The sequence below is a fragment of the Ipomoea nil genome, unplaced genomic scaffold, assembly GCF_001879475.1.
Source record: "Ipomoea nil cultivar Tokyo-kokei standard unplaced genomic scaffold, Asagao_1.1 scaffold0114, whole genome shotgun sequence".
In the NCBI taxonomy this organism is placed as follows: domain Eukaryota; kingdom Viridiplantae; phylum Streptophyta; class Magnoliopsida; order Solanales; family Convolvulaceae; genus Ipomoea; species Ipomoea nil.
In genome coordinates, this window is record NW_017616542.1 from 943,758 (window position 1) to 957,500 (window position 13,743).

At 35.0% G+C, this 13,743-nt stretch overlaps 1 protein-coding gene across 2 annotated transcripts; it reads right to left on the bottom strand.

The window, feature by feature from the left end:
• Positions 1 to 1,000: 1,000 nt before the first annotated feature.
• LOC109190520 (plasma membrane ATPase 4-like) lies at positions 1,001 to 4,900 on the bottom strand. 2 transcript variants are annotated; one of them, XM_019341125.1, is made up of 8 exons: positions 4,678 to 4,900; positions 4,480 to 4,599; positions 3,841 to 4,392; positions 3,316 to 3,762; positions 3,110 to 3,232; positions 1,739 to 3,025; positions 1,482 to 1,663; positions 1,001 to 1,390 (listed from the first exon to the last, which is right to left on the bottom strand). In XM_019341125.1, the coding sequence occupies exons 1-8, from the start codon at positions 4,729 to 4,731 to the stop codon at positions 1,312 to 1,314; spliced, it is 2,844 nt and encodes a 947-aa protein (XP_019196670.1). In that variant the 5' UTR covers positions 4,732 to 4,900; the 3' UTR covers positions 1,001 to 1,311. The 2 variants fall into 2 exon arrangements, with proteins under 2 accessions (XP_019196670.1, XP_019196596.1); XM_019341051.1 differs by having other exon boundaries at positions 1,001 to 1,380; positions 4,678 to 4,899.
• Positions 4,901 to 13,743: the final 8,843 nt, after the last annotated feature.

Here is a 13,743-nt window from a genome sequence, read left to right on the forward strand (position 1 = left end):
GCTATTCTCTGCATCTTTAGGCTCTATGGTAATATATATCCCTTTTGTTTAATGAGACAAATGAAAAACTACAACCAAAAAGTCAAGAAAGAAAAAGGTGAATCCTTTTTTTTTTTTTTTAATTTCTTTTAATAGACAAGAGTTTTCAAAGCTGTGGGCTCTATTTCTCTTATGGGAAATCATCTATTTCAGATATTGTTTTCTTAAATTATTTATATTTGACATTTTCTCCAATCTAGTATCTACTTTACTTGAAGCTCTTATTATTTCACTATCATAATATCATTTATTCTAATGTTCTCTTATCTTTTCCCTAATTATTAGACATTGGCCGAGCTCAAACAGAAGGAGGTCATGCTACTAAAGGAAAGAGGTAATCTTAAGTTTTTATTTAATGGTCGGTCTTATTATAACAAGCGATGCAAAATTATGAAGCCTCAATTCACCATGCACTTCATCCATCTTCTGTGCAGGAATTAGCAAAGATACGTGTGAATTTGGAGACACAAATGAAAATCTGAAGAGAGTGAAGGTATATATAAGAAGTTGTAGTCCTCCCCTCCTCATGGTGTTAACACCACCGTACCACTGATTGTGCATAATTTGGTTGTAATTCTGCAATTACTGAATCTCAAGATTTAGCTTCATATCACAATCACCTCCATTCTTTCTACTAATGTGGTATTTGCTGATGATATATCCTTGTCTTTTAATTCTAAGATGATGTTCATCTTTCCAGCACAACTCATCAACTGTTACTATAAAAACAAACTCCATTCACCTTCTTCCTCACTTTTTTCTCTCAAACCCGAATTTGTACTTATGTTAGTTATAGTAGAAGATGAAGAAGAAGGGAAGATGATTCTTCTGTGATTCTTATTCTAACTAACAATAATCCTAATTTCACACAGACAAAAATTGATAATAAATCCCTGGACCCTTCTTCCCGCGATTCCGCGATGCAAGAATGCAATATAAGGAAAAAATTAAAGGAAAGAAAAAGGAGATAAAACTGCAAAAGACTCATCATCACGTTACATACTGCAAATATTGCAGTGAGCAAGAATTACATGAGAAAGAAACAAGAGCGCATATCCAGCAACATATATGCTGTAAAGCAGAACCATCTACAACACTAAAATGGGAATGGGGGGGGGGGAGAAGCTTTTCTTCTTCTTCTTCTTTCTTCCCCTTTCTTATTATATATATTCTTCTCTCCTCTAAACTCATTTTTTTTTCTACTAACTTGCTAAATTCGCAGCCTGACTCACACTTTCGTCATCTCAGACTGTGTAGTGTTGCTGAATCGTGTCAATGTCCAGACCCTTCAGCTTCACCACCGATTCCACGTGCCCCTTTAGAGTGTGCAGCTCTCTCAACCTGTTCAAGACTAACAGATTTAAGTATGTATTACAAACCTGCTGGTTGGGTGGCAGGACGAGGATGATGGATTAATTAGAGAATTGCAAAATGTATTGTACCTTGAAATTTCTGCACGTCGCCTGGCCTGATCTGCGATTTCAGACAGCTCCTTGAAGCTCCCGTTCTCGGGGAAGCCAGTGGTGGCGGTTGGAGGCTGCAGGCCGTGCAATGTGCGCTGAGCTGAAGCCCACTGTGCCTCTCTTTCTTCCTTTCCATAATCCTTCTTTGATGTGAAAGCAGTCTGAAACAAACAAACATTCTGTTGAAGAAATCTGATTATTGAAGTATACTCAGTATTATTATTTACTTTACCTACCTTGTTATCGATCATATTATTCCAGGCTCTGTTACTCAATGCATATTTGATGCCAAACTTCAATATGTCCAGTGGAATGTAGAAAATGACGCTGTATAGCCAGATTACGCCTGCCCAACCCCAGCCGATGCCTTTGATTCTAGCGAATTCCCAGTTTGCATACACAGCAATCACGGTGGCAATCAACTGGGCAATTAAAAAGGCAAATAGCAGCAACAAACCAGGTCGTTCCACGAAGGACCATCCCCTGGACCTTGTGACAAAGATCAGCGCCTGACTCACAATACTCACTTGAAGGTAGAGTGCTGAGTTGAGTTCCTCGTAGCTGTGCCTAATTGATCTTACCCCGAAGTGTTCAGTGAAGAAATCTGACTGATAAGCAGCCCAGAAGAAAATGACAGTCATGACTGCTAGGTAAGTGCCAAGAACAACGCCAGTGGCAAAGATTTCTTTGAGTTTCCAGGAGTCAGGCATTGGGGAAGGCTTTACTTTGTCCTTGGAAATGGTCATGATGGTCCCGTCGTTAAGAATGGCAATGATGAGAACCATGAAGGGTGAGAAATCAAACTTCCAGATAAGAGCAATGAGCATGAAACCAAGCACGATACGAATGGTGATGGAGACTGCATAAATGGTGTAATTCTTCATCCTCTGGAAAATTGCTCTACTTGTCAACACAGCACTCACGATCACGCTCAGCCCAGGCTCGGTGAGGACTATGTCAGATGCACTTCGGGCAGCGTCTGTTGCATCGTCCACGGCAATTCCTATGTCAGCCTTCTTCAGTGCAGGAGCATCGTTCACACCATCTCCAGTCATGCCACAGATGTGCTTCATTTCCTGGAGCTTCTTCACAATCTCATACTTGTGCTCTGGGAACACTCCAGCAAACCCATCAGCCTTCTCGATTAGCTCCTCAACAGGAATGTTGGCAACATTTGCATCCTTGTCTTCCCCGAGCAGGGAGGTGGAAGGATACATGTTGGTTCCCATCCCCAATCGTCGCCCTGTCTCCTTGGCAATCGCGAGCTGATCGCCAGTAATCATCTTAACATTGACACCAAGGTTAAGGGCACGCTTGATGGTCTCACCACTGTCATGTCTTGGTGGATCAAAGAGAGGCAAGAGGCCTACAAACACCCAAGGACCTCCCTTGGCATCCTTGTTCTTCTCAGGTACTGTCTGTTGAGCAACACCAAGAGAGCGAAGCCCGCGGTCGGCAAACTTTTCAATGATGCCATTAACCTTCTTCTTCACATCCGGTTTTAGGTCACAGAGCTCAATAATCTGATCGAAAGATATTAGATAATGTCATCCATCAATTGACACCCACCATAAAATTTAAAAAAAAAAAAAAAGTATAAAACCTACCTGCTCGGGTGCACCTTTGCTGACTCTGTGCCAGTTCCCATTGGAGTCAATATAAGTGATAGCTGTACGCTTATCCGTCGGGTTAAAGGGTAGGAAATGCACCTCTTTGATTCCTGCCCTTGCCTGTAAAACAAGCAAGCCGGGGAAGAGCGTAAGGATATGTTTTGTTTCTGTTTCAACTAAACTAAACAAATAGTATTACTTACCTCCTTAGGATCTGCTAACATTCCGACCATACAAGTGTCAATTGCATCCTGATTCTCTACCCTGGAAGACCTGGCTGCAAGAAGCATAACAGTGTCCTTGTCCATGTCCTTGGTGAACACCTCAATCAAAGATTTGTCTACTGTGAGTTTGTTTAGGGTAAGAGTCCCAGTTTTGTCACTGCAGAGAACATCCATTCCAGCCATCTCTTCAATGGCAGTCATCCTCTTGGTGATGGCACCTTGGTGCGAGAGGCGGTGGGAGCCAATCGCCATCGTAACAGACAGCACAGTAGGCATGGCAATTGGGATTCCTCCAATGAGAAGAACCAGCAGGTTATCAATCCCGTCTCTATACCTCCTATGCTGAATTGGATACATTACTACTATCTCTATCACGATCCCCACAGCAATTGAGCATATGCAGAAGTTCCCAATTGCTGTCAACACCTGAAACATACATAAATATATCAAGAAACTATTATATTATATTGTGGCCCGAGGTGAGGTTGGAGAAAAGATTATTACCGTTTGGAAGTGTCCAACATTGTTGGTGCTGTCAACAAGATGAGCAGCCTTGCCAAAGAAGGTATGCAGCCCAGTCGCAATGACAACTACTTCTATTTCACCCTGCTTACAGGTGGAACCAGAATAGACTTCTTCCCCAGGTTGCTTTGTCACCGGAAGCGACTCACCGGTAAGTGCAGACTGATCAATCTTCAAAGGATCGCCGTCCAGAAGGCGGCCATCAGCCGGGATAATATCTCCTAGTTTGATGCTTATAATGTCTCCCGGCACCAGAATCGAAGCGTCCTTCTCGCTCCATTTCCCATCCCTCAACACCTTCGCCTTGGGCGCCAGTCCTGCCATTAGCGCCGCAGCTGCATTGCCAGCATTGTTCTCTTCAATAAAGCTGACAGTGGAATTGATGATGAGTAACGCCGTAATGCCTATGAAATCTTGCCAGTCCGGCGGCTTTCCCTGCCCGTTTGCTAAGGCAATGGCGATTATAGCCGCACTTTCCATCACCCACGATAGTGGATTCCACATGAACCCCAAGAACTTCAGTAATTTGTTTTCCTGTCCCATATCATATAACTCTTCATTAGTCATTACCATACCAAAACACAAACATGCATTATTAAACTTTTACTCCAAGTCCCTTACCTTCTTCTCCTCCAGCTTGTTCGGCCCGAAAATGGTGAGCCTCTGTTGTGCTTCTTCATTTGTCAGCCCCTCCCTAGTACAATGCAATTGTTGAAACACCTCCTCCAGCGGAACTTTTTCCTATACATTTACACAAACATTAATAAAAAATAAAAAGAAGAAAGATGTGAAGAAAGAGATATATCAGCTAACTCATACAAGATCAACATTCTCCTTCTTGATAGCCTCCAAGCTAATGCGCCCTTGAGCCATTTTTGCCTGAATTATACTTTATTGTTTTGCTCTATGCAATCTGTATTTTTTGTGTATATAATAGATATGTTCCTAGTTTTTATTCAAAATTTTTATGATTTTTTTAAATTTTTTGGGAATTTTTCATTTTTTAATTGTTTTTGTTTTGGGATAGAACTGGTGTTTTTGTATCAAAATGAAGTTGGAGTTTTATAGGGAAGAGGCAGAAGAGTAATGATTGAAGGAGCTGAAAGATAGTTGTTTCTCAGTCACACTCTCACTACAACAAAGCTCCATCACACGTTGGGTAATGGCCATGCAAAGACTACGTTGTTTACTCCCTAAATTATCACAAGGAATTTGAACTTGATTTAGTCTAACTAATTAATCGCCACACTCCCAACTGCTTCTTTATTTGTATTGTCTATTTATTTATAATAAAGTAATTCAGCTTAACCAGAAGTCTACAACTCATGAAGAAGTGTTTTGTGACTATTTGCACCGTGTGATAATAATAATAATAATAATAATAATAATAATAATAATAATAATAATAATAATAATAATAATAATAATAATAACAACAACAACAATAATAACAATAATAACAATAATAATAATAATAATAATAATTATTATTATTATTATTATTATTATTATTATTATTATTATAAGTAGTAGAGTATTTAACTTATAAGTAACCCCATCACATTTAGGTGTAGAAAAACATTTTAGTTATTTTTCTAAGTAAATACCAGGGGAAGTCCTCTGACTTTGGTGGCACTGTCACTTTTAGTCCTCACCTTTTAAATCAACCACTTTTAGTCCTCTTACTTTTTGTTTCAACCATCTATGGTCCTTCCGTTACATTTGGCTGTTTACTACCGTTTTTGTATGTTTCCTTTAAATGACTGAATTGCCCCTGAGAAAACGGTAGTAAACAGCCAAATGTAACGGAAAGACCATAGATGGTTGAAACAAAAAGTAAGAGGACTAAAAGTGGTTGATTTAAAAGGTGAGGACTAAAAGTGGCAATGCCACCAAAGTCAGAGGACTTCCCCTAGTATTTACTCTTATTTTTCTTTATTGATTATGTCAACCTAGATATGTCTATCAATTATTAATAAATTTATTATTTTTAAAAAAGACTGTTGTTATTGTTCGATTTAAATAGTACAAGATTACATTGAAAATAATTGATGAATGAACTTGATTAAAACAAATAAATAATATGTAATATATATATATATGAATTACCAGTGTTGTTCTGTCCTTGATTTTATTCTAAAAAAATGTAAGAATATACTAAAATGTTCCATTTTTAATAGATATTTTATTACATATTTTCAAAATATAAAAATAATTAAATAAAGCTATAATAGAATGTTTCTTTAATGACATAACTTCACTTTTAATCCCACGAATATTGTGTCAATGTCACATTTAATAATCGGCTTTTAATTTGGCCACATTTGGTCATCTATTACAATTTCATTAAATTAACGTTCATTTTTAAAATAATTTGGTATTTTACAATCTTGATTTTCTCGCTCATAAATGATATATTAAATAAAAATTTGATATATTTTTTTAAAATTAAAATATTTTTTCCTATATTATATTCTTTAATATGTCATTTATTTATGAGCATTTTTGGATAGAGGAATTTAAAAAAAAAAATTAAAAAAAAAAAAAAAAAAAAAAACTAAAAAAAAAACTAAAATTGTTGCTTCGGAAAAAAAACACTAAAATTTTCAAACTATTAAATTATTTCAGAAATTAAAGCCAAAACTATAACAAATTACCAAATATGGCAATGTAAAAAAAAAAAAGGTCTTACAAAATATAGTGAGATCAAAAGTTGGGAACTGAATATGACAGAGCCACAATAGTCATGAGAGTCTGTTTAAAAATCTGAAAAATGTTTTCTGAAAAATATTTTAATTTTATAGTGTTTACATGAATGTCAGAAAACTATCTTTCTTTTTCTGTATAAATGAAATTTAGAAAACTTACAGTTTTTCTATTTAGTTCATTTTCTTAAAAACGAACATATTACGGAGTATTTGTTATAACAACAACAACAATAATAATGATAATAAGAGTTAAATCTATTTTTTTTATAATAAGAGTTAATCTCCTCCCAAATGCTCTGTCGGGCCAGAGGTGTGGGGGGGCCTTTAGGGTTGGGGTTCAGCCTTTTGGAAGAATAATAAGAGTTAAATCTATTTTTTTATAATAAATTTATAGGTAACAATCCACTTCAAATCATTTTTTATTAGAGGATTCACTTTTGGTCCTAGTATTATTGTAGCATGACCATTTTTGGTCTTTTATCAACAAAACATTTTAAATATCGATAAATACATGGCATTTCGGTCTTCAATTATAGATTTTTTCAAAAAAAAAATAAACATAAAAAATATAGTGAACTAACCTACTTTGTATATATATATATATATATATATATATATATATATATATATATATATATATATATATATATATATATATATATATATATATATATATATATATATATAAAAGATCGAAATGTTTTTATTTTTAACGATATTTCAATAATTTTGTTAACAGATGATTAAAAATGGTCATGCCACAATAATAATAGGACCAAATGAGTATGTTCTAATTAAAAAAAATAAAAAATAAATAAAAAAAAAAAAAAGACTAAAAGTGGACTGACACCTATAAAAATTTGATATACTTTTTTTAAATGAAAATATTTTTTCCTATATTATATTCTTTAATATGTCATTTATTTATGAGCATTTTTGGATTGAGGAATATATAAAAAAAATAATAATAATAATAAAATTAAAAAAAAAAAAAAAACTAAAATTGTTGCTTCGGAAAAAAAAAACACTAAAATTTTGAAACTATTAAATTATTTCAGAAATTAAAGCCAAAACTATAACCAATTACCAAATGTGGCAATGTAAAAAAAAAAAGTCATAAAAAATATTGCGAGATTAAAAGTTGGGAACTGAATATGACAGTGCCACAATAGTCATGAGAGTCGGTTTAAAAATTTGAAAAATGTTTTCTAAAAAATATATGCTCGGTTTGCAACATAGCAAATTCTATACATTCTAGCAACAACATATGCTTCACTTCTCATGGATCAAATATCTCAAACTAGTCATGCTTTCATAATCAATCATATTCTCAAATTGATAGGTTATAGACCTCGGATCCGTGTTTCCGTCTGTAGTCAGGTCGGGGTCAAGCGGTTCGGGTCTCGGTATGGGATCGGGGTCAAAGGTGACGGGTCAAACTCGGGATGGGTCAAACCCGCCACCTCCTGGACCCTATAAAAGGGCCTTTAGCCCTCCTAGTTGGGGATCCCTCTTTAGACTCTCTCTCTCTCTTTCTCTCTCTCTCTCTATGCTCTCCCTTCTCTGTTCATACATCTACATAAAAAAACACATTTAATAAGAGAAGGATTTGAGCTATTTCTCCTTGTTCATATATTGCTTACAAACATATACATATTACATACAGTACATTCAACCGACAACCGGGAATTAGTACGATCACAAATGACCATGCTTCTTTACTCAACACAAAAATATCATCAGATTACATAGTCAAATATTTCTTATACACAGTAACTTAGCAAATATATACTCTGTGTAGCAATTCTTCACAAAATTCTTCATAACATACTCGTTTTTAATCCAAATTCAATGAAATTAAAGCCAAAACGTGCGTCGAGACGGTCCCGAAGATCCGAGCCACAAGGGCCCATAACACTCGGCCCGAAACGACACGTAGTTGAGCCATAAGGGCCCAGCCACTGCACATATTCTTCTCAGAATCAAAGTCAGGGGCTTGGGGCGGGACTCCTCATAGTCCGCCCCTCACACCCCGTCACTTTACCGGGACTAGGCAACCCTCCTCTAGGGACGTGCCCTAGTCCCGTGCCACTACGGCTCTAGCCGGCGGCCCTCCTGATGGGCCGCGGCTAGGGCCGTCCATCTGATCTGGTGCACACTGTGTTGTGCACCAGATGATTTTTCATCTGCAAAAACTAATCCAAACAAGTCCAAAACAATCTCAACAACTCACAAACAAATATTAAATCACTTCTAAGCATGTACACATCAAAAACTCATAGTTTCTACTCACTTCTACTCAAAACTAAGGCTTCACAGAGCCAATTTTAAAGAGGAATCCATGGGGTTATACCTCTTGTAGTCTTTCTTCTAGCTTGGATCTCTTCTTCCTCTCTATCTAGCTTGAGCCTCCTTCACCACCTATACTTCCCAAACACACCATACACCCTTAGCCTAGAACCTCAAAGATTAAAGAAACTAGAAGAGAAATGAAGGCTAGGATTGAAGGATGAAATAAGCTTACTGTGATGTTGTTTTCTCCTCTTTTCTTGGCAGAGAAATGGTGTGGAGAGGCAAAGAAAGAGATCAGGGAATCAAGATGGAATAAGGTGATTTATATAGGGTTCAAAACCCTAGGTTGATCATCAATGATTGGTTGAGGGCAAAGGAGTAATTCCATAAGCTAGAGGATGAATCAGGAAGAGATTTTTGGATGTCTAGTGGTCCACCATGCAACATGAACCATAGGCTAGAAATGCTATTTTAAATACTTTGGGGTTAAAAGTGAATTTTTCTCAAAAGCTATTTGGATAAACACTTGTTTAAAATCCTTTTGAATTCTCCCGGTCTCACTCAGTTAAATTTCTCGATTTAAATCTTGGTACGCGAAGTACCCGAAAACTTAGGAATTTTCGAATAGAATCCATTTTTGGTGTCGAATCAATTTAAAATGTGACAAAAATATTTTATTCAAACACCGATTGATCACAAAAATTTTCTAATGGAGTGAAAAAGACTATTTTGGGATTTCTTAATGCTGGATTTATAAAATGAAATTTTGGGTTGTTACAGGTTACTATTGGACTTTTTTTGCCCATGAGGAAGCGGACCATCAGTTATACCATGGACTCGGGTTCACCTTGCAAAGTGGACCCGAGTCCAAAATATACAATTTACATATTGAATGTTCACAATTTATATACTGATTACTGAATGTGACACCAAGTTACTCTCTCATATGGGAGGTTGTGGGTTCAAGCCTCAGTGAAGGCGATATTGACTATTTGTGTTTTAGTAGATTAAGAAAGTAATTATGAATAGATATTGGTTTGTAATAGAATCACTACTACTAGAAAATATTTAAATATTTTAAAATCATATTATACATTATTGTTCATTAAATTGTATATAATATAAATATAAATTAATACTTTTGTATTAAAAAAATTAGTACAAGCTATTATTATAATTAAAACATTGTTATCCATCAAATCAAAGTATATATAAATTAAAATTTATATGATTTTTTTATATTTATATATTAAAATATAGTATGTAATGTAGTATACACAATTTCTTTTATGTAGTATGTCTGCCAGCCAACTCGGATAGAACAGGTTAGAGTCAAAGAAATTTAACCCGCAAGCTTCACAAGCCAGCCGCCCGCCAAATTTCTAGCACTTCACGGGACAAGACAACCTATATACATTGATATCATAGTTATTAGTTCCAATTGAGTTACACATATTATAATGGATCATATGATTATGCCATCATATCATGCAGGTAGCAACTAGCAACTAATAAAACTTTCAAGTTTAAAGGAATCACATAAAGAAAATACGATTGGTGATATATGATGACTAATTTATAGAAAATTCAAACTTGTACCATAAAAGTTATGAGTCTTCATATATGCTATATTGCATTGATTTTATTGAATTTCACTTGAGTTTGATCTATTAAACACTTAAAAACTAACATAAAGAGCCCAATGAATAATCCATTACAAGAGTTCTAATATGATGCATACACGCGTCCAATGGTAGGGTTTTTTTTTTTTTTTTTTTTTTTTGGTATTTGGTTATTGGTTTATCAGCTAATAAATAGCTGATTTGACTAAAAATAGCTAATTGACTAGTCAATAAGCTGTTTTTGAGTGTTTGGCAAATGGCAGGTTGGCCCAATCAGCCAAAATACAAAACGCTGAACAATGCAGCATTTCTACACAGCTGATAGAGTAAATGGCAATTTTACCCTTAATCACTAATCATTCAGCAGCATACCTTCGCATCATCTCTCTTCCTTCGTGATTGCCTTCTTTGGTCTGCCTCTTCTCTCCACCATCTCACGCCATCTCCGATCCACTGCCGATCCGCCTCTTCTCTCCACTGTCTCTAATCCACCTCTTCTCACCTTTGCGGCTTCCTTCTCCGATCCACCGCACCATGCTAGTCGTTGCTACCCACGCCGATTGGCACTAGTCCTACACACGGCGACACCTCTTCAATTCGCACTTCACAGCTCAAAATTAGTGCCTTATCTTCAATTAGTGCTTTCTCTTCAATTTGCAATTTAGAGATGATGATGATAATAATAATTTAAGAATTAAGAAATTAGTACAATGCCCTTCATGTCTTTATAGGTCATTTTACATCCAATCAGTTAAAAGTAAATAACTAATTTATCAAACACTTTTTTATAATCAGTTGGTCAAATCAACTAACTCAATCAGTTATCAATTATCAATTAACTCCATCAGCTATCAGCTGATTGTAAAACACCCCTTTTATCTCAGGCTGGTAACGTAAATATAAAGTAGTTGTAAAAACCTTATGCTTCCTAAATGCTGAGAGGTAGGCCAGTCAAACATCCCAAATGAAAATAGGCCACATAGTCTACCTTCAATGTGATTTTATTGCACAGCTCGAGATATTGACTAAGATGAGATATATTTATTGATAAAAATAGACATTTTTAAAAAAATTGGAGAAACCTAAGAAAAATCTCTTTTGCCAAATGAGTTTGATGAGTGAATATGAATAAATTAAAAATTCATTTGACAAATGCTTTTTATATATTTTTCCTAAATCTATTTTTGAAATTAGACAATAAATAAATAAATAATATCAAACGCGTAGCGTGTATGCATTTGATGATTTTTTTATCTCAAAAATTTCGGTATTTCCCCATTTCAAATGCATATGACTTATGCATTTGTTATATGCAATACGTGAAACACATAAGTCATATGCGTTTGACTCAATTTTTTTTTTAAAAAAAAAACTAAAAGAAATTAAAATGCTCAAGGCCATATACATACCCCATAAGTGTTTGAGTCTTTTTTTTTTAGTCCAATGGCACCGAGTTTGGTCGTTATATCGTGGACCGCGGTGGACGTCACTGCGGTCAAAATGGTGCCGTTTCTTTGAGTAAAGAAACGGCGCGCCGTTACTGTTAACGGAACGCGCATTTTTTGGTGTGTTAATTATCAATTGAAACTACAGTGTATCTAAACTGACACTACAATGTATCTAAACCGACACTGCCTCACATATTATTTTATATATTGTCAAATGAAACTGCAGTTATATTAAAATGATACTGTAGTTGTGGTGAAATGAAACCGCAGTGTATATAAAATGAAACTGAATAACATTTCACATATTTGAGTGTATATTGTGCAATGAAGTTGTACTTATATTGAAATGATCATGTAGTTGTGTTTTAATGAAACTATAGTGTATATAAAATAAAATTAAATAACATTTTCACATATTTGAGTGTATAAATGTCGAATGAAACTGTAGTTATATCGAAATGAAACTGTAGTTGTGTTGAACTGAAACTGCAGTGTATACAAAATGAAACTAAATAACAGAGTTACTTTTTGCGGAACGGCGTGAAACGGGTGTCGTTTCTTTTTATTAAACAAAACGACGTCGTTTTGAAGCGCAATGCATAATCAATTATGCACCGCGGTGCACGATATAATTTGCCCACCAAATTGCTCCTTCATAAGGGAGGTTGTGGGATCGAGTCTCAGTGGATGCAATATTGACTATTTGTGTTTCAATAGGTTGAGAAAGTAGTTATGAACAGATACTACATTGTAATAGAGCTAGTAGTATTCCAAAAAAGTGTTTGAGTCTTTATTATTATTATTTTTTAAAATAAGACCAAACACATATGACATATGCATTTAACCTGGCACTTACTTTGACAGCTCTTTGTTGACTGGCATGTCAGTTAGTCACGCCAAAACAAAGGAGATGTTTGATAAATAGTTGTTAGCTATTAGTTGTTACTCCCTGTTAGTTGATTGGTTGAGTTAGTGGGTTTGACTAGTTGATAGTATTAGTTGATTTTAGAAAAATGTTCGATAAATTAACTGTTAGTTGATAGCTGATTACATGTAAAATGATTTTCTCAAAAAGATGATCGAAAAAGTTGTTTTGAGCAACTTTATAAATTTTAGCGTTTTGGAGTAATAATTTGTTACAAAAAACTAATTAATCAAAAATTTATATTAGTTATTAACTTAAGTAAACAACTAATAATGTTGAAATAAATTAAAGGTAACTATTTTTTCAACCCAACTTAACATTTAGCTTATGGAAACTAAACTTTGTGCAACGAGAATGGAAACTATTAAAAATACTTTGGGTTTTGAGTGTTTGTTTACAGTGGACCCTATTGGTCTTAGTGGAGGATTGGCTTTATTATGGAAACAGGAGCTGAGTTTGGAAATTAGTGGTTATTCTTCAAATCATATTGATGGGGCTATTAGCACATGGGCAAATTATGCCCTAGACCCGTGTCCACATTGAATTGTGGACACGGGCCCAAAACAACGTCGTTTTTTAAAAAAAACGCGTCATTTAGTTAAAAAAAAAAAAAATCGCGCGCGTTTTGCCGTTAACGGCGTTAACGGTGTTATTTTTTTTTGGATTATGAATGTACAGTTATGCCATTATGAATGTACAGTTATGCCGTTATGAATATACAATTATGCAATTATGAAATTATGAACACAGAGCTCTAACATTATGAACTTACAATTATGAACATATATAGTGATAAAATTATGACCATGGAGCTTTAAAATTGTGAATATAGAGCTTCGAAGATTATGAATGTACAGTTATGGAGTTATGAATGTACAGTTATAGAGTTA

Bases quoted from the DNA above. Each gene is read 5' to 3' on its own strand.
- LOC109190520 (XM_019341051.1), bottom strand. From the start codon at position 4,731: ATGGCTCAAGGGCGCATTAGCTTGGAGGCTATCAAGAAGGAGAATGTT. The intron at 3,026-3,109 runs GTAGGTTTTATA...TCTTTCGATCAG, and splicing joins GCAAAGGTGCACCCGAGCAG to ATTATTGAGCTCTGTGACCT. The intron at 1,664-1,738 runs GTAGGTAAAGTA...TGTTTGTTTCAG, and splicing joins ATAATATGATCGATAACAAG to ACTGCTTTCACATCAAAGAA.